The sequence below is a fragment of the Oratosquilla oratoria genome, chromosome 40, assembly GCF_046742065.1.
Source record: "Oratosquilla oratoria isolate Oo_2021 chromosome 40, ASM4674206v1, whole genome shotgun sequence".
Classification (NCBI taxonomy): Eukaryota; Metazoa; Arthropoda; class Malacostraca; order Stomatopoda; family Squillidae; genus Oratosquilla; species Oratosquilla oratoria.
Window position 1 is genome coordinate 21,617,489 of NC_134816.1, and position 25,706 is coordinate 21,643,194.

The 25,706-nt window shown below is 40.0% G+C and overlaps 1 protein-coding gene across 9 annotated transcripts in view; it reads right to left on the reverse strand.

Moving 5' to 3' along the window:
• LOC143020574 (uncharacterized) overlaps positions 1-25,046 on the reverse strand; it is a 38,563-nt gene extending 13,517 nt beyond the window's left edge. Inside the window, exons 1-5 of one of the 9 annotated variants that reach the window (XM_076177009.1) lie at positions 24,117-25,046; positions 15,906-16,012; positions 14,931-15,082; positions 11,746-11,811; positions 5,107-5,214 (exon numbers count right to left, since the gene is read on the reverse strand). In XM_076177009.1, coding sequence (XP_076033124.1) covers positions 5,107-5,214; positions 11,746-11,811; positions 14,931-15,004 — 248 coding nt within the window. In that variant the 5' untranslated portion in view covers positions 15,005-15,082; positions 15,906-16,012; positions 24,117-25,046. Of the gene's footprint in view, positions 1-5,106; positions 5,215-11,745; positions 11,812-14,930; positions 15,083-15,905; positions 16,034-16,181; positions 16,303-24,116 lie in introns of those variants that run through there. The other 8 variants (XM_076177006.1, XM_076177010.1, XM_076177008.1 and 5 more) reach the window with 8 other exon arrangements.
• Positions 25,047-25,706: the final 660 nt, after the last annotated feature.

Here is a 25,706-nt window from a genome sequence, read left to right on the forward strand (position 1 = left end):
GCTGGAAGATGGTGACCTCGTTTGGGCAAAGCACAGCACAGCACGTCCGTGGAAGTGGTTGAAGCTGGAGCGGAGACTTCCAAACGGTCGTGGTTTCCGGATTCCACTTTGGAAGTGGAGAAGTGGAGCAGAGACTGGAACTGCGTAATCCACTTGAGGAAGAAGATGATGCTGGAAGTACGCGTTTGCGGGAATTTGGAGTCACGCGTATGCTGTGAGGTAGTTGGTGAGCTGAATCGTACGAATGATTGACAGCTGGGTAGGGGGTGCGAGCTGAAGGGTGACGGTGAGAGTGAAAGACGGGAAATGCGAACGATGGCTTGGGTAGCGACGAACGTGGTTGGAGGTAGCGTGGTGAGGTGACCTTATAGCACTGGCGCTTGTGTATGGTGGAATGCCGCTTCCAGGGCAGAGAATTGCTTGAAAATGCAATATGGGATCACACAAGGAGCGCAGACTGGAAAAAGGGTCACACAGATCTTCACTCTGTTGTAAACAATGCAGAGAATTCTGTAGAACTGCCAATGCAATGGCAGAGACGCTGTGGGGTGGGTATGGGCGGGCGAGAAGCACTTGGTTTTTTGTAAATAAGTTTTGAGTTCGTATCCCACCTGGGCCACCATTTATTGTTTTCGGTTAACAATAAGGTGAAGTAAAACGCTGCACGTCAAAAAGTTAATATACTGTAGGAGTAAGGTACACTTCGTCTTTCCACTCTTCACCACAGTCACGGAAAATGCACTGATGCGTACAGAACGAGCTCACACAAAAATCTGGCGTGCTGCGTGACAAGCACCGATTCGATCCACAGAACAGTTGCTAACTTTTATTTATCTAATTATTTTAATTATTCATTTGCATACAGAATTTTACATTTACACACTTTCAGTTACATGACAACTTCAAATTTGATAGTAATAAAGATCTATATCCCATTCACTCAACTTTCGCATTACAATTTATATGACAATTAATTAACAGGTACAACGACTTCTAGAACTCTGGAACTCACGCTAAAGCACGCACGCACACACATTCGTACAATGATACTACGAATTAATCTAATTCTACATGTAGTTTAATTTCTAACCAATACATTCATACAATAACTGGCTGCAAGAGTGGGGTGGTTGCAAGGATAAAGAGGATGAATCCGCAGATCGTAGCCACACACTGTATGCTGCATAGGGAGGCTCTTGCCTCGAAAGACATGGCACCTGACTTACACTCTGTTCTTAGCACTGTTGTGCATGACGTAGTTAACTATGTGAAGTCAAGGCCACTACAGTCTCTGCAATGAAATGGGTGCAGGATATGACACACTACTGTTCCACTCTGAGGTACGATGGCTCTCCCGTGGGAAAGTTTTACAGCGGGGTGTTTGAACTGCGTACCGAGCTGTGTGACTTTCTGAAAGATGCCAAGCCCCCCACTGCAATGCTTCTTTCTGACCCAAGGTGGGTAGCCCAGCTTGCCTATCTTGCCGACATGTTCAATATAATGAACGAGCTCAATTTATCCATGCAAGGTGGCTATGCCTCTGTCTTGGAGGTCAGCGATAAAATCAAGGCCTTTAGGGGGGAAAACTGAGATCTGGAGAATGCGCGTCTTGAATGGGATCACAGACATGTTCCTATAACTCACAGAGTTTTTGGACACAAACAAACTATCAGTTGAGTTGGTAAGAAATCAGATCTACGGTCATCTTACCGCACTGAGTGAACATTTCAATTCCTACTTCACTGATATCGACACCGATGCCTGGGATTGGGTTCGGGATCCTTTTGTTGCCAGTTCATCAGCACGTGGTCTCAGTGCAAAGGCAGAGGAAGAACTGTTGGAGCTGTCATGCGATGGGAGCCAGAGGATCCGATTCCGTCAATGTGCACATATAGACTTTTGGGCTTCTATCAAAGAGGAATATCCTGAACTCTGCTGCAGCTTCGAAGGTTTTGCTTCCATTTCCCACTACTTATCTCTGCGAGGCATCTTTCTCAGCTCTGACAGCCATGAAAACCAAGTACAGGGCTCGGATGCATGTGGAAGATGACCTAAGAGTATGCCTCTCATCCATCCATCCCAGGATAGAGAAGTTGTGCACTGGGAGGCAGGCCCATCCTTCACATTAATAATGTGAACAAAAGACATCTTATATTGGTGAGAAAGAGGGAGAGGGAATTTCTGGAAATGTTATTCAAGGGAATTTCATGGCTGTATTTGAACACTTATCTTTGGATTACACATTTGAATTATTGTCTTGTTTTGATATTATCAGAATTGCCAATTAAAGATGGAGTTACACTTAATTCTCAGTTAAAGTATTTATTTACAGCTTTCCATGACTGTTGATATTACGAAACAGTGCGTACATTATATATATATATATATATATATATATATATATATATATATATATATATATATATATATATATATATATATATATATATATATATCTACATCCTGGGGGGAACACACGTGAGGGGGTCCTCAGCTTGTTTTCTGTAATAAAAGTGGTCCTTGGTTGAAAAATGTTTGGGAACCTCTGATCTAGGAGGTGCTGAGATGCGAGGGAGGGTGGAGGGGTGTGGAGTGTTTTCGGGGATGGAATGGGTGGGAATGATTTTATGCCTTTTCCTTTTTGGCTACCTCCCTAGTAGGGGGGAAAAAGCCTTGGTATATGTATGTATGTATGTATCTTTTAGTGTTATTGTGCATGTCTTTGTTATATATTTTGTTTGTTACTTTGTGGAGGGGGATAGCATCAAAAGCTTTACCAATGTCTAATGTTATAAGAAGTGTTCTGTGATTGGGCCTATCTGAATTGATGCCATCTAATATTCTTTGTGTGAGATTTATTAGAAGAGTGTGGAGTGTAGTGGCCTAAAACTGTGTTGTGATTCAGCAAGGAGAATATGTAGTATGAGGGAGTTGGGAGATATGGTTGATGAATGAGTATTGAATCTATTTTTCCTTATAAAAAAGTAGTTTTAAGATTCATTTAGATAAGCACCTACGAAATATGCTGTAATAACTGGCATTTTTATTTTATTTGTTATTATTAATGGTTTATTTCTAGTTATTCATTTATTGTCAGTTATTCTTATTTTAGTTCATAATTTTTCATTATTTACTTATTCTTTTATCTACCTGTTTATTATCTATGTTTTCCACATCCAACCTAGTTATGGACCAAAAGGTCTCCTGCCAGCATGCTCTTCCTTTGTAATCCTTTGGTTTGGACACATGGAAAGAATGAGTGAAGAAAGATTAGTAACAGAGGTGTGGAAGGAGTGAACATGAAGGGGCGACCAAGGATGAGTTGGGTGGATGGGGTGAAAAGGGCATTGGGAAAGAGGGGAATGTCTGTTGAGGAAGGACGGGAGAGGACAGAAGATAGGGGTGAATGGAGAATGGTTGTGTATGGATGATGCTGTGATGCATGAAAGGGAGTGGGTGGGAGATGGGGGGGTGAGGGAGTATGTGTGAAAAATAAATTGATGCAGCCTGAAGGGATTTCTCCCCATCTCCATTCCTGCAGGAGGGGTCAGAGGGTTTTTTTTTTTTTGCCGATTTAATGAAGCAGGCTTGCTGTGGATGTGCTGTGTCTTGCAACACTGCTTCTAACCCAGGGTAGTGGGCAAGTTGCAGGGATAACCTGTCTTCCAGGAGCAGCCAAGATAAGAGAAGAGGAAGGGGGGTGAATGGAAGTGGGGTATGTGTGAATGGAATAGGTGGGGGTGGATTTTATGCCTTTGTTTTTGGCTACCTCCCTTGTACCATATACCATACCAAAGGCTTTTTCCCCCTTGTATGGGGGGGGGGGGTACCCAAAAAGAAAAGGCATAGAAACCACTCCCACCCAATCTATTTCCTATATATTCCACTCCCCTCCACCCTCCCTATTATCTTGGCACCTCCTGGAAGACGGGTCCAATTTTTCTCATACATACTTCCTCACCCCCCACCCACTGCCCCTCATGCATCACAGCATCATCCATACACAACCCCTCTCCATTCACCCCTATCTTCTGTCCTCTCCCATCCTTCCACAACAGACATTCCTCTCTTTTGTAATACCCCTTTCACCCCATCCATCCATCTCATCCTAGTTCAACCCCTCATATTCACTCCTTCCACACTTCTTTTACTAATCTTTCTTCACTCATTCTTTCCATGTGTCCAAACCATCCCAATACTCTTACATCCACCCTATCTCCCAGCTCCCTTTCCACCCCTGTTCTCCTCCTAACCTCCTCATTTCTCACTCTATCTAGCCTAGTAACCCCTATCATACTTCTCAGACATTTCATCTCAAACACATTCAAACTCCTCCTCTCTTCCTCTCTTATGTTCCATGTTTCTGCCCCTTTCAGTGCTGTTGGCACAATCACTCCTTTATATTATAAGCTCACTTGTAAGGGGGGAAAAGCCTTTGGTATATATATGTGTCATCACAGACACATCAAATAGTCAAAGAATTTTTAAATATGTTCACCTTCCAAAACAAGGCAGTGAACAAGTGGAACACATTACCAGTTGTTGTTGCCTTGTGTTGTTCATAACAAAATAGAGGAACATGATCACCTTCACAGGCTCTCAACAGTTTCCACTTGCTATGTTGTGTTCTTGTCTGATGGCTACCTCAGTACCCCCTTCCTCCATGTTCTACCCTGTTAGAACCCTTACAGAATTGTTGGTCCAAGGATTGCAGTAGAAATAATAAGCCATACCAACTATCAAGGAGCTAACTCCGCACCCCCACCCACATGGAACCTGAGAAGAAAGAAGTGATATGGCAGAACTATTTGGGAGGCTGTGCACATAAGACTGACACACAAATATGAATTCAAATCTAAATATGATCATTGAAATTAAGGATATAGATTAATCTGCAACTGTACATGATTTTGAGAATAGGTATGTCATATTGGAGAGTAGTAGATGGGACCCAACAAGCGTTGCTCTTTTCCTATATACTACAGTTAGGTACATACATAACAGTACCCCATGAGCATAGCTCATTTCTTGTGGGTAAATATACATAAGAGAGGTAATATATGATCTTTTTAACATATCTTTCTATACAAAATATTTCTCACTCACCTTGAATTTGCTTGTATTAACAAAGAGTGTCCAGGGTTAAATATTGTCTCTTCTCTTCTGCAGCCACTCCTTTGCAGCTGGAGATGCCATCTGCAGCTGCACAGGCAACTGCATTATCAAAATGAAATAAATATATCAAATGTTATCAGCTAAATCTATCAAATCTATCTCAAATGACCATTAGCAGGAAGAATTAAAACTACGGTTACATCCACTCACAAATACCCATTATCTTCTGTCCCAATCTCATCTGTATCCACATTATCCTTGATGTTAACTTATGTCAGCCACTGAGCAACTAATGCTAGCATAATTTTTTGCCTAAGCACACAAAAGCTACACCAGTAGTGTGTGCAAAAACAATACATGAATTTAAAAATAGTTTAGATAAAATGAGATATGAAGACGGGACACCACGAGCATAGCTCCCCTTCCCGTAAAATACAACTAGGTAAATACAAAATAATTCAAATTATATAGTGAACCACAACAGCCATTCTGAACAACAAAAATTGCATTGAGACATATTTCTATAGCCAGAATGATATAACACACTGTACATACTGTACACATACTGTCAAGGGCTTTTCCCCCCTTACAAGGGAGGTGGCCAAACTCAAAGACATAAATCCACTCCCACCCATTTCATTCCCCCATACTTCACTCCTACTCACCACCCCTCCCTCCCTTGCTCTTTTCTTGGTTCCTCCTGGATGATGCGTTATCCCTGCAGCTCGCCCACTGCCCTGGGTCAAAAGCAATGCAGCAAGGCCGCTTCATTTAATTAGTGACCCCCGTCTTCGTCCCCTCATGCAGACAAAGAGAAGATGGGGAGAAATCCCTTTAGGCTGCATCAAAATATCATTTCCACATACTTCCTCACCCACACCCATCCCCCACCCTCCCTTCCATGCATCACGGCATCATCCATACACAATTGTATACTACAATTAGGTAAATACAACTCTTCTCCACTCACCCCTATCTTCTATCTTCTTCCATCCTTCCTCAACAGACATTCCCCTCTTTCCAATGCCCCTTTTACCCCATCCATCCATCCATCACATCCTAGGTCGACCGCTCATGTTCACTCCTTCCACACCTCTTTCACTAATCTTCCTTCACTCATTCTTTCCATGTGTCCAAACCATCCCAACACTCATAAACCCCATCTCCCGTTTCACCTCACTTCTCACTTTATCTAGCCTAATAACCCCTAACATACTTCTCAGGCATTTCATCTCAAACTCATTTATACTTTTCCTATCTTATATTCCATGTTTCTGCCTTATAAAGTGCTGTTGGCACAATCACTCCTTCATACAATCTCCTCTTAGCATCCATTCCCAAATGTCTATTTCTCATTGCACTTTTTAATCCACCAAGGCATTTACTTGCTTCTCTCAATCTACATTCTACCTCCACCTACGTTCCTCCCTTTCCTGCCATATTTGCACCCAAATATCTAAAGCTATCCACTGCCACCAGTCTCACTTCCAATTTGCTGCTATCCTCTCCCATTGTACATTTCATCACCTTGTATTTACCCACATTTATCTTCAACTTCCTTCTTTCACACACCTTCTCAAACTGTTACTAACTCCCTCCTCTGATCCTGCTACAAGCAGTGTCGTCAGCAAACAACAACTGGCTTATCTCCCACTTTTCTCCATTTTCTTTAACCATCTTCAACCCCTGACCCACTACCCTTGCATTTACCTCTCACACCACCCCATCCATGTATAGATTGAACAGCCAGGGTGACAGAACACATCTCTGACCAAGTCCCACCTTTACCTCAAACCACTCACTCTCTTCATTTCTAATCCTAACACACACTCTACTCCTCTCGTAAAAACTCTTGACTGCTCTTAACAGCTTTCTTCCTATCTCATATGTCTGTAATACCTCCCACAGTGCCTTCCCGTCTACCCTGTCATAAGCCTTCTCCAGATCCATAAAAGCCCAAAAAAAACATCCTTACCTTTTCCTGTACCTTTCTCACATATCTGTCTTACCACAAAAATCTGATATACGCAACCCCTACCTGTCCTAAACTCACACTGTTCCTCACCAATTACTCCCTCTCCTAATCCTCTCAATCAAGACCCTCCCATAGGACTTCCCAACTACAATTAACAAACTGATCCCTTTGAAACTACTACACTCACACTTGTCCCCTTTTCCCGTGTGAAGTGGAACTATACAGGCAACTGTAAGGGGGAAAGGGGGAAAAGCGGGGAGAAGCGAAGAGGGAGAGAGAGGGAAGCGAGGGGATTATAGGGGAGAGGGGGGAGAGGTGAGAGAGGGGAGAGAGAGGGGGAAGGACAGCATTTGTCATCCGAGCTCTCCCTCCTCCCCCGGTTCGAACCCTCAATTCCATTCGATTGCCCAACTTATACACTCCCGGATTTTCATTACACACACACACACACATATATATACATACATTCATACACACACATACACACACACACATATAGTCACACACACACACACACACACATAATATGTAATATATATATATATACAGGTAAACGTCGACTTACGATGGCATTAGGTTTCGACAGAGCCATCGTAAGACGATCTCATCGTAAGTCGATCCCCACTCTGTTCCGTGGTCACTGTACCTAGCCTACCTGTATATTAACCACCAGAGATACTGAATATAGCCTATTAAACATGTACAGTAGTTTATTTAATTATTTTTATCCTTTTTACCATATTCAAACACTATAATATGTATTTTCAGTACGGAACTTAAATCTCGCGGGCAGCAGCCAATGCCAGCCGTACGACGTGACGTAATAATACTCGCATCATAAAATATAGTCACCGCTTATATCGATCGTTCTCTCTTTCACCCGCGAATTTTGAAAACCACAGAGAATGGGATTCAGGGCACATTTGAGAGAATGTAAAAACACAGGTGCGACTACAATAAATATAATCAAGACGCCGATATGGCAGCGTCGCGAATCCACTTGCTCCTCATGACGCCTACGTGTGCGGCACCGTATGGAAGGGGTTAAATTATCATATCGTCGTCGTCGTCGTCGTCATCGTAAAGTCGAACAATCGTAAGTCGCGGCCATCGTAAGTCGACGTTTACCTGTACAGGTAAACGTCGACTTACGATGGCCGCGACTTACGATTGTTCGACTTTACAATGACGACGACGACGATATGATAATCTAACCCCTTCCATACGGTGCCGCACACGTAGGCGTCATGAGGAGCAAGTGGATTCGCGACGCTGCCATATCGGCGTCTTGATTATATTTATTGTAGTCACCCCTGTGTTTTTACATTCTCTCAAATGTGCCCTAAATCCCATTCTCTGTGGTTTTCAAAATTCGCGGGTGAAAGAGAGAACGATCGATATAAGCGGTGACTATATTTTATGATGCGAGTATTATTACGTCACGTCGTACGGCTGGCATTGGCTGCTGCCCGCGAGATTTAAGTTCCGTACTGAAAATACATATTATAGTGTTTGAATATGGTAAAAAGGATAAAAATAATTAAATAAACTACTGTACATGTTTAATAGGCTATATTCAGTATCTCTGGTGGTTAATATACAGGTAGGCTAGGTACAGTGACCACGGAACAGAGTGGGGATCGACTTACGATGAGATCGTCTTACGATGGCTCTATCGAAACCTAATGCCATCGTAAGTCGACGTTTACCTGTATATATATATATATATACATACATTCATACACACACATACATACACACATATAGACACACACACACACACACACACACACATATATATATATATACATACATTCATACACACACATACATACACACATAGACACACACACATATATATACATACACACACATACACAAACACACATATACACGCACATACACACATATATATATACATACACACACAAACACACACGTACACATGCATACACACATATACATACACACACATATATATACATACACACACACAAACACACACATATACATACACAAACACATACATGCATACACAACTCGTGGCGCAGTGGTTAGAGTTCCTGGCCGCCACTACAGCTGTCCAGGTTCGACTCCCGCCCAGGGCTGAAATAATTTCAGTATCGCTCCGCTGCAGGTCGTTACTCCAACTCTCATGGGCGGGAAGTTAAGGGGCGTGTGTGGGTGTAAGGTCACAGTATTACCCATAGATCGGTCATATATATATATGTGAGCTCTGAGCTCTCTTCCGGGAGGGAAATAGCTGTCGATCACGAGTCCATCACATGATCCAAAGACCATGGTTAATCACACACACACACTCCTTTCCCCCAAGACCTCTGGCTCCCTCCCCCAAAGACAAAAGAGTGTAGATTTGCGCATTTCCGTGACCGAGCCTGTCTTTACCTAATTACCTAATTGTAGAATACGGGAAAGGAGCAACGCTCGTCGGGTCCCGTCTCTTCCGTTCCAATTACCATAAGTAGTTTGCGCGCGCGCGCGTGTGTGTGTGTGTTGTGTGTTTGTGAGTGTGTGTGTGCGTGTGTGCATGCGTGCGTGTGTGCATGCGTGCGTGCGTGCGTGTGTGTGTCTTTGTGAGTATGTGTTTGTGTGTGTGTGCGTGTCTTTGTGAGTATGTGTTAGTGTGTTAGTGTGTGTGTGTGTGTGTGTGTGTGTGTGTGTTTGTGTGTGTGTGTGTGTGTGTGTGTGTGTGTGTGTGTGTGTTTGTGCGTGTGTGTGTCTGTGTGCATCTCTTTCTCTATGTAAATGTGTGTGTATCTCTATATGTATGTCTGTACACGCGCGTATGTATCTTTCTTTACGTGTGTGTGTGTGCGCACGTGCCTGTCTGTGCGTGTGTCTGTACGCGCACATATGTATCTCTCTTTATGTGTGTGTCTGTATGTACGTGTCTGTGTGCGCATGTGAGAATCTTTCAGTGTCTCTGCGTGTGTCTGTGTGTGTGTGTGCGTATGTATTCACCTTGGTCTTTGGATCACGTGCTCAACTCGTGATCGACAGCTATTTCCCTCCCGGAAGAGAGCTCAGAGCTTGTATATATGACCGATCTATGGGTAATACTGTGACCTTACACGCACACAAACACACACCCAACTCCCCGCCCGCGACAGTTGGAGTAACGACTCGAAGCGCAGCGATACTGAAATTATTTCAGCCCTGTGCAGGATTCGAACCCGAACCGCCGTAGTGACAGTCGGGGACTCTACCAACCACGCCACCGTGCGCGTGTGTGTATTTACCTAGTTGTATTTTATGGGAAGGGGAGCTATGCTCGTGGTGTCCCGTCTTCATATCTAATCTTATCTAAACTGTTTTTAAATTCATGTATTGTTTTGCACACACCACTATGTGTGTGTGTGTGTGTGTGTGTGTGTGTGTGTGTGTGTGTGTGTGCATGTGTGTGTACATGTCCATATGTGTACATGTGTGTGCGCGCGTGTGTACGTGTCTGTATGTGTGTACGTGTACGTGTGTGTGTACGTGTGCGTATGTGGGTGCGTGTGTATGTGTGTGTACGTGTCCATGTGTGTACGTGTGTGTGTGTACGCGCGCGTGCCCGTGGCCCAAAAGTACTTCTTAGGTACTCTCTTAATCAAATATTAAATAACCTCACCAGCCAGTCCACCATCTCTCTACCTCCTTTTTTCAGACATTCAGCTTGACATCCATCCAACCCAGGTGCCTTACCTGCTCTCATCATCTCAACAGCTGCCTTCACTTCATCTTTCCTTATTTCTCCTCCATTTTCTCCACTCATCACGGTCATTTTCTTAGCGCTTCCCACTGCAACTACCTTTCCCTATCCTCCTTCACATTTAACAACTCCCTAAAATATTCTTTATTTTGTATTTTATTTTGTATTTTTAGTTTTACCATAGATTTTTATTTTGATGTTTCAATTTGTACTTTCACCATAAATAAATAGTTTTTCAATATACTGTATAAATAAAAATATAACTCTTTCAAAATTATTCTGAAATTACCTCAGCGGTGACAGTGTTTGGGGAACACTTCCGTAAAGGTGATTGGCTGTACAATACCGACTACCGATATGATTCCAGGAGACAAAACATCGAAGAAGCTTAGACAGAGGTACCTATGGAAGTGGCTAACAGCTACCAAGGGTATAACGAAGAAGACTTTCCGAGAAGATAAGGTGTTGGCAGCTAGACTAAGGGACGAGTACAGTAAAATGTTCCCTGGGTTGTACGCTGACATCAAGACCTTTAATGTTTAAGTCTCAATACACAAGTTCCAAGGGAAGGTGATCGCCTTCAAATTAACTCTAGAGAACGATAAACAATTCAAATACAGTGATGACATGTTTGACGGATTGGAGTGTTCGGACGATATGATAGAGGAGGATTCAGAGGCGTTCACGCGGCATTACTTCCCAGGATATAAGAAATTCGTTAAACATGGTGCAAAGTCTGATCACAGGAACTTCCAGATGCATTTCTTAGACAGACTTTTCAAAACATCAAAAAGAACGTTATTCACAACAAACATGCTATAAGAAAGGTAAAAGCTGTGATTAAGCATAAAAATGAAACGAAAAAGAAAACAATCATACACAACGCTCAATCTAACCTCAAACCAAGAACATAACTCTTTCAAAATGATTCTGAAATTACCTCAGTGGTGGCGGTGTTTGGGAGACACTTCCGTAAGGGATTCTCTGATTATCTATACCGGAACCACTAAAGAAAACGGAGAAATAGTAACAAAACGACCACATTCATGAATCATGAATATTTTTTTAATTGAGCACGGAGTAATCAATATTCCTGAAGACATATTTAAACTAATAGAAGAAGCTATCAAGATCATTATGCCAGACTACGACACCGTCTACACATCAACCACTGGAGATTCATTGGAGGATATTAAGGATTAGATTTTGGACAAACTAAGGAAGGAAACTAAGGAACTACACGAGAAGTTGGATCAGATCTTCACCATGATGAAGAGGATGAGAGATGAAGACAGCGACGAAGAACATAGGTCGCCCAAATGTAGGTTTCACGCAGAAAAATACTGAGGTAGAATCTGACGAAGGCAAACCATCTACTAAGAAATAAAAGGCATCTGTGGATTGTATGGCCCGCAAACAAAGCGACCAAGTGCCACAGGACAAGCAACCTGCCGAAGGTAGTTGCAGCAAAGCCGCTGCTTGTATATAAAAAATTGAAATTACTCTGCTTATCATGTATGGGGTCACATTTTCATATTTCTTCACTACAACCAAAGTAAACAAATTTATAGCATTCAATCAGCAATACATGTATCTACAGGTAGGTATGGGCCTAATATTACAATATTTGCATTCCTACATAGCATGGGTGCAAGCACTTGTTATACAAGGGGGTAAGGGGCTTCAGCCCATCCCCTAAAATTGAGAAAAGTATTACTATTGTATGTATGCAGTTACTCACACACCCAAAAAATTATGTGTTTGCATCCTTGCTAAATGGCCATATAAATATTAACAGTATTTTGCAAGAAAATGCAAAGGAAATGAATTGGGAGGAATTGACAATAAAAGGTGGAGAGGAACTCTAGGCAATGTCCTACTGGATTTGACCACTGATTATACATTGACACAATGGGTTAAAGAAAACACTAGATATGGACACAATGAAGAACCATAGAGACTAGATATTCACTTCTGAGCCTGGAAGAGTGACCACCTACTAATAGAGTTCGAGCTTAAGGAACAAAATGATGCGAGAAGAAATGAGAAGCACAGAGAAGGAAGATTAATGTATAACAAAACTACATACATATACCAAGGCTTTTTCCCCCTTACAAGGGAGGTAGCCAAAAAGGAAAAGGCATAAAATCATTCCCATCCATTCCATCCCTGAATACACTCCACACCCCTCCATCCTCCCTCTTAACTTAGCACTTCCTGGATGACGGGTCATCCCTGCACCTTGTCCACTGCCCTGGGTCAGAAGCAGTGTCGCAAGACACAGCACATCCACAGAAAGGCTGCTTCATTAAATCGGCGACCCCCCTCTCCGTCCCCCCTTGCATAAAAGGAGAAGACGGGGAGGAATCCCTTCGGGCTGCGTCAAATTTTGCTCACACATACTACCTCACCCCCATCCCCCTGTCCATTCCACCTCATGCATCACATCATCATTCATATACAGGTAGTCGTCGACTTACGACCTATGCGACTTACGACTGATCGACTTTACAACCACGAGATAGTGCAATAATATTTAACATTTAATAGAGTAATAGAACTGCAATGTTATGCTTGGCAGCGCAGAACAATTACTCCGCACGCCGCGAGACGCGAGTACGATAGTTTTGGCAGGCTGCCGACACCGTCAGCATCCCACCCAGCTAAATATTCTTTCAATTTTTTTCTTTGAAGTAAAATGTTTCCTAATTTTGCATTGCATTTTGTATTTCTATATGTTTTGCAATTAACAAAATGTAACAATAAAACTTTTTTTTTATGCCTAGGCTAGTTTGTTGTCGATAACGATATGTTCGGTACAGTACGTAAGCGAAAAAAATGTGTTTTGAAATAAAATAAAATCTTAATTTTGCCTTGCATTTTTTATTTTTATATGTTTTGCAATTAATAAAATGTAACAGTAAAACTTTCTTATGCCTAGTCTGTTATCGATAACAATATGTTAAAGAGGATAGGATTTTATTCAGTATGCTTAGGCCTAGGCTACGTTTCTCAAAGAAAATCAGATAAAACTACAAAAAGGTTAAAAAATACTGTACTACATAGTTCAAAGATGCTAAGATTATTTTAATATGCTAACTATAATATACAATATATATATATATATATATATATATATATATTATATATATATATATTATATATATATATATATATATATATATATATATATATATATACAGTAACAAAAATATTTAAAGGGTAATATATACTGTATATATATAAAGACCGACTTGCGTCCAGATCGACTTACGACCTGTCTGTCGGAACCGAACTCGGTCGTAAGTCGACGACTACCTGTACAACCATTCTCCATTCACCTGTCTTCTGTCCTCTCCCGTCCTTCCTCAACAGACATTCCCCTCTTCCCCAAAGCCCCCTTCACCCCATCCATCCACCTCATCCTAGGACGTCCCTTCATGTTCACTCTCTCCACATCTGCCTTCCATACCTCTTTTACTAGTCTTTCTTCACTCATTCTTTCCATGTGTCCAAACCATCCTAATACTCTTTCATCAACCCTATCTCCCAAGTCCCTTTCCACCCTCATTCTTCCCCTCACCCCCTCATTTCTCACTCTATCTAGCCTAGTAACCCCCATCATACTTCTCAGACACCTCATCTCAAACACATTCAAACTCCTTCTCTCTTTCTCTCTTATGTTCCATGTTTCTGCCCCATACAGTGCTGTTGGCACAATCACTCCTTCATACAGTCTCCTCTTAGCATCCATTCCCAAATGTCTATTCCTCAGGAAAAGGTGGAGTGAAGGTGGAGGTAGAATATAGATTGAGAGAAGCGAGTAAATGCCTTGGTGGATTGAAGAGTATAACAAAACTGACTTTGTAAAACTTGGAAAAAAATTCAAAATGCTAGCTGGGAAAATTTTCAAATGATGAAACAAAGATGGAAGAGAAATGGAACATTTTTTAGAGAAAAATATAAGGAGGGAACAAAGAAACTTGTACCTAAGCAGAAACAACAAAAGGGCTTACATAAAGTGTTGATATAATAAAAAGTGTAGCGATGCTAAAGATTGAAGAGATAAAGCCTGGAAAAAATGGAAAAAAAAAAGACAAAAAAGTGACTAAATGGCAAACATACATCACACTGAGAAATGAATCTGGGTGTTGATATTTGAGGAGACGCTCCACTGGGTACCCTGATCGCCCACACATGCATGTACTCGACCCATTTTGCAACTAGCTCCTCCCCATTCAGGTCATGGGTGTTTATATACTCCTCTCCTCCATTTACTGAAACCATAGATCTAATTAGTAATATGCCATGAGTAGACAAAAAAAGATAATAATAATAAATCAACAAACAAATTGTCAAGGTTGTATATTCTAGATACATTTCCTTTAAAAATATGTCTCAGTCATAATCAAATTGTAAATAGATTTCTTTGCTTGCTCAATTACTATGCTGCAAGTGGGGTGCAGGGCAATGTTCCCTCTAAGCTGTGTGCATGTGCATGCACACACGTTTTACAAATAGTACACAAAGGAAAATATATGTGCACACAAGGTTTTCAAGATGAAATTGAAAATTTCTAATTAAAGAAATTAACTGTATAATTTCATAACAATTTAAAACAAAAGAAAGGTGATTTTGAGAATTTGTCAATTTCATAAAATCATGTCTTGAGATCCTTTGTATTGTGTTCTGCAGTCAGTATGGTGACCCAAATAAGTACACACATACTTTGCAAAGAAGGCAAAATTTGCACACAACCAAATTTCTGTGCTCACTCACAGCAAAGAATTAAGAGGGAACATTGGTGTGCAGGCAGGCTTTTAGAAGTGAATTCTCTGCGAATGTCATTAAATATAAAATCTTTAATTCAGGCTAACACCAGTAAATTTGATTAGGCTAAGAAGAACTCCAGCTCTTCAAAGGGAAAAAAATTACTTTTTCAATAATGTAGGTAACAGTGTTTTTGTTACAAGGGATTAGGGGGGAGAGCTGTTACTGTTCCAGGAGTATGAGGGTCTTAGGTTTGCCACTGCTACAGGTTCCTGAGTTTAAGCTCCAATGTAAAAAGAGGCTACTACCTGTTGCAAAAGTCAAACTTACAGTACTCTGCCTTGATGCAAGGTGATCAATGCCTCCGAGGTTTTAGGTACAACACCACGCCAGGGTTGTCGTTGGCAAAGTTGATCAAATCCTTCTCAATATGATCTCTGCAATAAAACAAAAACTGTCTGCAGTGGATAACAAAGAAAAATGGGATCACATGAAGAATTGTCACCCCAGTCTTTGACAGGGTGACAATTCTTCATGTGGGCCATTCTGGGTTTACGATTATTCAGTTGTACAAGTTGATAACAATAAGCACAACCCTCAATCAACCTAAACTAACAATCTTTATTCCACTGTTGATATTTGGCATACTGGGGTGACAATTCTTCAGGTGGGATCTCATGGGGTGACAATTCTTCATGTGGGCGTTCTGGGGTGACAATTCTTCCTGAAAAATGTAACATTTGCAAAACTTGTTGGTCCATATTGGATGGAGGCTGCTAATGGCTGCCTCATGACCATGGGTCTTCTGCAAGAGAGAGAGACCAATTGATTGATCTCAATACGATGTACACAGGACCCCCATCAATGTGGAATTTATGAGAGTAATTTCAAAGAAACGAACAAAAAAAGGTAATAACCATTGGAAGGTGCCAAAATAGTTCTCAACACCCTCTAAACCAGTGGTTCCCAAACTGTGGGTAAATTACCCCCGGGGGAGAGGGTAACAAATCTTCGGGGGTAATGGAGAGGTGACAAAAAAATTGAAAATAAAATAAAATAAAATAAAATCAAGAAAACATTGCGGTACCCGGCAGTAGGATTAAGGTTAACTTAGTACGTATAGTTGTAAAACTGAAAAAAAAAAGTTTGGGAACCACTGCTCTAAACGATCAAAAATCATTTAAAAGAAACTATTTTTGACACAAAATGTGGACTGTTACATCTATGAGTATGCAAAAGATAAGAATATGTGAACTGCAGTTGTGGAATAGCATGTGTTGGGGGGGGGTCATCTTTACATACAGCCTTTAGTTTAATTTTCTTCATTACTATTTTAACATTTATAAGCAGAGCAAATCTGAGATGGGCTGGACATGTGGCACTTATGGAGGACCATAGAACTCTAAAACGAGTAATGATGGGTAGAATGCCTGGAAAGAAGAATTATCTTTAACATAAACATATACATATTCATCACTATGCAATGAATTAGTCAAAACTTACAAGAATGTTAAAATGGATCTTGTACCATTACTTTTCATTCATTCACAACCACCTGCCTTAAATCTAACTGAATCTTTATTCCCTTTGTATCCAGCTAAATTAAATAACTCCCACAACATAGTAACAGCAAGGAAAATATCCCTTGTACGAGAGGATGTATATTTGTATGGTTTAGACCAGCCTACTGCTCACCACAATGCATATGTCCTGGGGGCATTCAGTCAGAGCTCATTATGAGATAAAATGAGAGGACTGTAAACATATACGACAGCAGTCTGCGCAATACTCCCCATGTTGTGTTCACTATGGATACAACTCTCTGGCACCAGTTTACAGGGCCCCAACAAAGGGAGGGGCGGGGAGTAATGCCCTGAGGTAGGATGTTTGGGGGGGAGGGGGGGGGCAATGACCTGAGGCGGGATGTTTGGGGGGGGGGGCACTTTTGGTGAAAAGAAGGTAAAGCAAATTCCCACTACCATAATGCACTTTCAATGCAGGATTTATTTATCATGAGTTGTGAGTATAAACATTGTTTTGTGGATGAATCTTACACGGAGTCGTACTAGTGACCATCAGATGTGGAAGGTGGTGGTGGTGGTGTGTGTGTGTGTGGGGGGGGGGGTTCAGCACTTTTCAACTCGCCCCAGGGTGGCACTTACCCATGTTGGTAAATTGCCAGTTTATAGTAAACATAAATCGTACAGTTTCTGTTTGAAAGGCCTACACCCTTCCATGAGCTGCCTATGGGTGACTTGACCACTTTGGAAATTTATAATGGTTTACAACTGTGTGTGTGTGTGTGTGTATTTACCTAGTTGTATTTTGCGGGAAGGAGAGCTATGCTCGTGATGTCCCGCCATTGTATCTCGCAGTGTCTAGTTTGTTTTTAAACTCATGAATGGTTTTTGCGCATACTATTTCATTATCCAGTTTGTTCCAAGTGTCCAAAACTTTATGTGGAAAACTGTTTTTCTTCAGTTCTCTTCTATAGCTATGTTTTTTGATTTTCTTTCCATGTCCTCTTGTGTTTCTTTTGTCCCAGTTAAGTAAGTTCTCTCTATCAAGTATCTCTGTGCCTTTCATGATTCTGTAGACGGTCAATAGGTCACCTCTCTTCTTTGCTCCAGTGTCGGTAACTCCAGTTTAGCCAATCTCTCCTCGTATGATAGGTTTGCAAGTGCAGGCGCCATTTTTGTAGCTGCTCTTTGGATTCTTTCTATTTTCTTTATATTCTTTTTGGTACTGGGAGACCACAATGTCACCGCATACTCTAATCTAGGCCTTATCAATGTAACAAATATTTTTTTTATCATGTCTTCGTCCAAGTATTTTGCGGGAAGGAGAGCTATGCTCATGATGTCCCGCCATTGTATCTCGCAGTGTCTAGTTTGTTTTTAAACTCATGAATGGTTTTTGCGCATACTATTTCATTATCCAGTTTGTTCCAAGTGTCCAAAACTCTATGTGGAAAACTGTTTTTCTTCAGTTCTCTTCTATAGCTATGTTTTTTGATTTTCTTTCCATGTCCTCTTGTGTTTCTTTTGTCCCAGTTAAGTAAGTTCTCTCTATCAAGTATCTCTGTGCCTTTCATGATTCTGTAGATGGTCAATAGGTCACCTCTCTTCTTTGCTCCAGTGTCGGTAACTCCAGTTTAGCCAATCTCTCCTCGTATGATAGGTTTGCAAGTGCAGGTGCCATTTTTGTAGCTGCTCTTTGGATTCTTTCTATTTTCTTTATATTCTTTTTGGTACTGGGAGACCACAATGTCACCGCATACTCTAATCTAGGCCTTATCAATGTAACCAATATTTTTTTTATCATGTCTTCGTCCAAGTATGTAAATGCCACTTTTATTGATCTTAGCAAGTTGTAAGTCTCCCCGACAATTTTGTTAATCTGTATATCATAGGACAAGTCGTTCGTGATAATTACACCCAAATCTTTTTCGGATCCTACTTTCTTTACTTCCTTGGTTCCAATTGTATATTTTCCTGATATTCTGTTTTTGCTTTTTCCAAACTCCATTATGCTACACTTCTTAGTATTAAAGTCCACTTCCCATTTCTGACTCCAGTTCCATACCCTATTTAGGTCTTCTTGCAGTGCTTCACAGTCCTCATCAGTTTCTACTTTCCTTAACAGTTTGGCGTCATCAGCAAAGAAGCTCATGTAGCAGTTCACGTCCTCGTCCATGTCATTCATATAGATAGCAAACATTATTGGTGCCAGTACAGATCCTTGCGGTATTCCACTGATCACCTCTTTCCAATCTGAATATTTTTCTCTGAGCACTACTCTCATCTTTCTACCAGTCAGAAAGTCCTCCATCCATTTTAGTAGGTTTCCTTGTATTCCTCCTATGTGTTCCAGTTTTTTTTAGTAATTTTCTGTGTGGTACTTTGTCAAAGGCTTTTTGCAAGTCTAGGAATGCACAATCAGCCCATCCATTTCTTTCTTGCACTATGTCTATTAGTCTTGAGTAAAATCATATAAGTTTGTGGTGCATGATCTACCTTGTCTGAACCCCAATTGTCTTGGGTTTAATATGTTGTTGTCTTCCAGATGTTTTACCCATCTATTCTTGATTATTTTCACACAAATGTGTGTGTGTGTGTGTGTGTGTGTGTGTGTGTGTGTGTGTGTGATTTACCATGGCCTTTGGATCACGTGTTGAACTCATGATCGACAGTTATTTCCCTCCCAGAAGAGAGCTCAGAGCTCATATATGACCAATCTAGGTGTGTGTGTGTGTGTGTGTGTGTTTACCACCTCCATGATTCACCATGGTCTTGAATCACATGTTGGAATCATGATCAACAGTTATTAACCTCCTGGATGAGAGCTCAGAGCTCATATGAGTGATCTATGGGTAATACTGTGACCTTACACGCAAACACACACACACACACCCATCTCCCCACCCACAAGAGTTGGAGTAACACCCTGCAGTGCAGTGATACTGAAATTATTTCAGCCCTGGGCAGGAGTCAAACCCTGACTGCCATAGTGGCAGGTGAGAACTCTAACCACAGTGCCACGAGGTGTGTGTGTGTGTGTGTGTGTGTGTGTAAAGACCAGATATACAGTGCTGCTGGAGATCCTGTGCAAGTGGGTGGCTCTTTTTTCGGTACTTTTTTTTTTTTTTTTTTAGAAATGCACATCTATGCAATATAGCAATAGAAAGTTAAATAATAACTTTGTAAATTATAATACATCAACACAATACGTTTTTTTTGGCAGAAATCAATAACAGAAAAAATTGCTACAAGTGACACACTAATGAACAGAACAACTATGACTGCTTGAGAGGCCATCTTTGTTGTGATAGATGCAAAGGTCAAAGAAATAAAAGTATGATGTATTCGTCTAACATAACCAGCGTACATGTGGTACATGTAATTCTAGAGGTCATCAAGGTCGTTGTCATCATCAGGGATGTTGATGGCCTGTTTTGTCATCCGATTTGACTGCTAGGGGTAGAGTTTCATAGCTTGAAGAAAATCATGAAGGATTACAAAGGATTACAAAGGCGGAGCATGTGAACAGGAGACCTTTTGGTCCATAATTAGGTTGTATGCAAAAAAAAATATATAAATGATAAAAAAAATATATAAAATACAAATTATACTAATATAAATAATAATAAATAATACACAGGTATAGTTAAATAAACAAACAGGTAAATAGTAATAATAAACTGATATATAAGTAATAAATATGGAAATCAAGCAAATAAGACAAATAATAACAAACAAATAATCAAATAATATAAAATAAATGGCAGTCATTACAGCACCTTGCTTAAATGTTTATCTAAACGAATCTTAAAGCTTCGAACTGAACTACATCTCAGTTCCTTGGCACTGTTTTAAAAATATGTAGCTTGGCGACATCACTTGGAGAGGGAGAACACCCGGTACACACCATCAGCACCATTGTCTGTCAAACTGACAACACTGACAGGACTGGAGAGAAGACAATATGGCATCTCGAACCTATTGTCACAACTCCACTCAGTAGTGTATTTGCTTAAAAAAAAAAATTCTTATTGATCTCCACCAAGAAAAGCATATACTACATTGATGTATTACAAGTTACAAAAGTGAATATTTAATTTTCTATTGTTATATAGGTGAGTAGTTCCAGAAAAAAATAGACATCTTTATTTGCTTGATAATTATACTTATTTTATGGTCACTAGCTAGTGCACACCATATGGAATCATTGAGTGACATACATTGGGCCCACTGAATATAGAAACAATGATAATGGGGATGGCAGGATTTGGTTAAGTCCTGCAGGGTTCTGGCATCTTTTAAAATGATCACAGCACCCCTGGTAAAGACAATCCAGTTCTATTCCAGTATCACACATATGCGTTTTACACAATTTTTTTTTTTTCCAATTTAAATGATTTTTTTTCTATAGGATGATTATGTTAGGTTAGGCTAGAATATATTAGGTTAGGAGCTATTGGGTATTGTAGATTTCATGTTATATATCCATGTTTACATAATTCTGGAACTTATCCTTTTCTTTTGGCATCTGAAAGATCTATTTCTCCTATAGAATGGTTATGTTAGGTTAGGAGTTACTGAAAAACAAGTTTCATGTCAAATATCCGTGTTTGTGCGACTCTGGAATCTATTCCTTTTTACAATTTTTCAGCCTGAATGTTGAATTGCAATTTTCTCAAAATCCAATCACTTTTTTCATCTTAAAGACTTAAAAGAAACCTGTTCTGCATATCTTTATTGTATACCACACTCCTGGAGAGTAACAGTATAGTTTTGTTATAAAACCATAAACACCACATTCATTCTATATATGATATACAAATTCATGAGAGATTACAAATTATATTCTATATCTGGTGATCGTTTTATGACCGAGTATTCAACCAAATGTCATGATTGATTAAAAATTAGTATAAACACGAATAGGCTGTGAACTTGCCTCATTCCTCTGCTTCCTCCATGGTTTTTCCGACATGCCTCGTAGTTGCCGTAAAATAAAGACAATTTGAAAGGCTTAAAATAAATTGGATACTATGTTATTAAAGATAATGATACAATCTCAATGTCATGAAACTGTCACTTGTCAGGAATGAACTGTGGCCAGACCATTGTCTTGCAATGTGGTGAATACAACATATTACTGTCAGGCCCTACATGTAACACAACCTTCAGACTACCTTGCAATGCCAATGGGTCAGTAACTCAAGTAATTGCCAAATGGCCAACTTCATGAAGCTTTGTTTTTAAAGCTTTGCCTATGTCTAATCTTTTCTGAAGGCCAAGGTAGTGCATTTACATGTACCATGTGTAATGTATATCAAAAACCTACCCCTGCATGCAACAAGTGTACAACATGAGGAACACAACTGAATCTATTCAACTCACATGCTTGATGAATAACCCTTACTTCATACATATCCCATCCTTGTAACGGATCTGCCTGTTCTCGTACTGCTGCCCTGCGCAATTTCGATTCTCTATGCTTGCTCGGCCAGTAACAATATGACTTTTTCTCCTTTGCAAAGATCAATTTTGTTGGGACCATGTCTACATTAACCTCATCCACAAATACCACTACAGAATACATTTTATCTTCACCTACAATACAGAAAGGTACCCGCTGTCAGATTACTTGCAAATAGTAATAAACATGGAAATTTGACAACTTCACCTTCCATGTATAGCACCAAAACCGAGAACTAATGGATGAGGACTAAGAAGTTTCATTCTTGTTCAAGTGACTCCAAGCAATTTATCATATACAGCAACATTCGAAGGCATTGTGATGATCTAGGCCTATATCACATGGCTCCTACAAAATTTTAGTTAGCAACAAGAGGCCAACCCTGCAATTTAGGTTGTGAAAATTAACCCAAGTGTCCATATGACCACAGTAGTGAAGACAAAAATGACAGACAATGGTTAAAAAATGACCAGATGGCATGTCTGGAGATACATCATACTGAGAGCTGAAACTACTAACTTCCATTACACGTAAACACACAATTTTTACATGCACCTACTCTAACCAACAGACTTAGTATAGGGCTATATTGGGAGACGAATAAAAATATGTAAGTGCTCTTCAGATTCATCAAAGGTACATGTACATCATATACCGGGCACATACATGTACTGACACTATTGTTCACAAAATGCATTTTGTATAAACGGGCATGCATGCTCTGATATCACATTGACGTTTACCAATAACATGAATAATAGACGAGAATTTTGCCCATCCAGGTAAAAGAAGTTTTAAAATTTAAAGATATCCATGCATAAACATATAACCTTAAATTAAATGGAGTGCAAAAATGGGATGCAAACCCATTCATCATATGGGAAAAAAAAAAAAACTTTGCTGTGACATCCCTGAACAGGTACAGTGCCAAGCTCACGAGACAATTTGGAAACCCCCATATATTCCTAAATCCTGCAAATTCAGTGGATAGGTAAAAAAAGCTATTTTCTTGGTGAGCTTGTTTACAATAAGGTAGTAGCAAGATTCATTCTGAAATCAAGTGCACGGATGGATGGATGGATGGATGGATGGATGGATGGATGGATGGGGGGCTTTCTTCTGTACCACACAGCAGTCAGCATTAATCAGGGTGACCTAGGCCTAGGCTACATGCATCCCTACATAAACATGTTGAAACTAGAACGCTAGACCCTAGGCCTAGGCTACATGCATCCCTACATAAACATGTTAAAACTAGAACGCTAGACCTAAATAGTTGTTTACGTAGTGTGAATGTACGTACTCTCCAACAGCAATCATAGCAGTGTGACTAATCATTCGGCCTACATAAACTTGCATGCCTACACTCGCGCTGAGCAAGCATTACCAAGTCTCGTTGCACGCATGGAAGACACAGGCTTCGATCATGAAGGTATAAACAGGACTAATTCAAATCAGAGCATATAGTAAATTACGATGAATCGTCAAAAGGATGATACCAAGAACCATAGTGACTAAAAAGGCAAGACGTCCATTACTTTACCAGAGAAAACTTACAGAATTTGGCGTGCTGAAGTTGTTCACTCTCAAGGACTTTTCCAAAAATGGCGCACTGGCGGACTGTGGTTAGGTGGCGCAGTTCGAACAGTTTAACAAATTACATGATTTCGCGTAAGTTTGAAATCAAATGTCAACATAAAGGTATTTCAAAATATGAAAAAAAACTGTGACTAAACAACTGTAGGACTAGAGGTGGAAAATACGTAGCATGCTTTACCACATTCGGAAACTGTCAGATTTGATCGGCACCCTCCGAGTCGTCATCAGGATCCCCGCGATCGACTGCATGATGACATATTGATGATAGGGATCGAGGCCTAGCTTTAGTTAGGCCTATTTTGAGCGGAATAATTACATTATTTTTACAGTTGATACTACTTACAACCATGTGCCCAGTTAAAATACAGACTACTGGTAGGAATATGTTTCTATTTCAAGACGATAGAGGAACAGGTATAATCGATAAATATGAAAATAGTAGTTTTCAAACTCTGAATAACTTAGACAAATGTATCATTAGGAACATTAAAAAACCTGGAGTTTCTCTTTCCGGTCCGCTCATGTGCGATATTTTTAATATTGACAACTACTTACTGGACGGTGTCGATCTTCGCATACGGCTAGATTTAGCACCAATTGATTTTATAGTAAAGTGTCCTGATGACAAAAAAAAAAATGAATTAAATATTGAAAGATGTAAATTAATACTCGTAGTACCAAAAATCTACCCGTGCAAAGAAGCAATATCTGCTTTGAATACATCATTAATTAAGGGATGGTTCAATCATTGACTATGTCTACCTAAAAACACATGCCAAAACATATATACTCTCACAAGGACAAAATAGTATTATGATGGATTATATATTTTTCAATATCATTCCTAATTTAGTGTAAAAAGTGCAGGTTGACATGAAGGCCTTCAGCGGATCAATAAATAAAAACGGACTTTATTTCCATCATGCTTCGTTAAGTAATATAGAACTACATATTAATGGGAGAAGTGTATACAGCATTCATTCTAATCTTGAACAAAAAGACTATGCTGATTTATATTTAAATACGTTACACGCATTCGGACCGAGCGCGAATCAGCTTGTAACACACGACGACGCTTGTTACGAAGGTCGAACCCTCATTGCGTTTGATTGCCTGAACCTACAAAAGATGGTGTCAATCCCAATTTGAACGGTAATTTAAAAATTCGTACTACCTTTGATAAACCAGTGTCGGGTAATTATATAGTTTGCGTATTTGGCGAATGCAACAGCGTGCTACAATTCGATAGCGACAGGAACGTAGTATTGGAAAGTAGAATGGAGAACAAGTTGACAAAATTGTACGAATTATTCGTAAAAGAGATAATTCCTCAAGACTGCGATATGTAGGTGTATTACCCGTGGAAGATGTACATCATGTACTTTCATCTAATCGGACAAATATCTACTTCATACTTGTGTTACCTCATGTAATAGAAATGAGACATTAGATTGTTGTATGTTTAATAAAAAAAATCAATATATGTTTTCGATTTATCTAACGCAAACCTAAAAAAATATGGATTACATTTAAATTATACAAATAAAA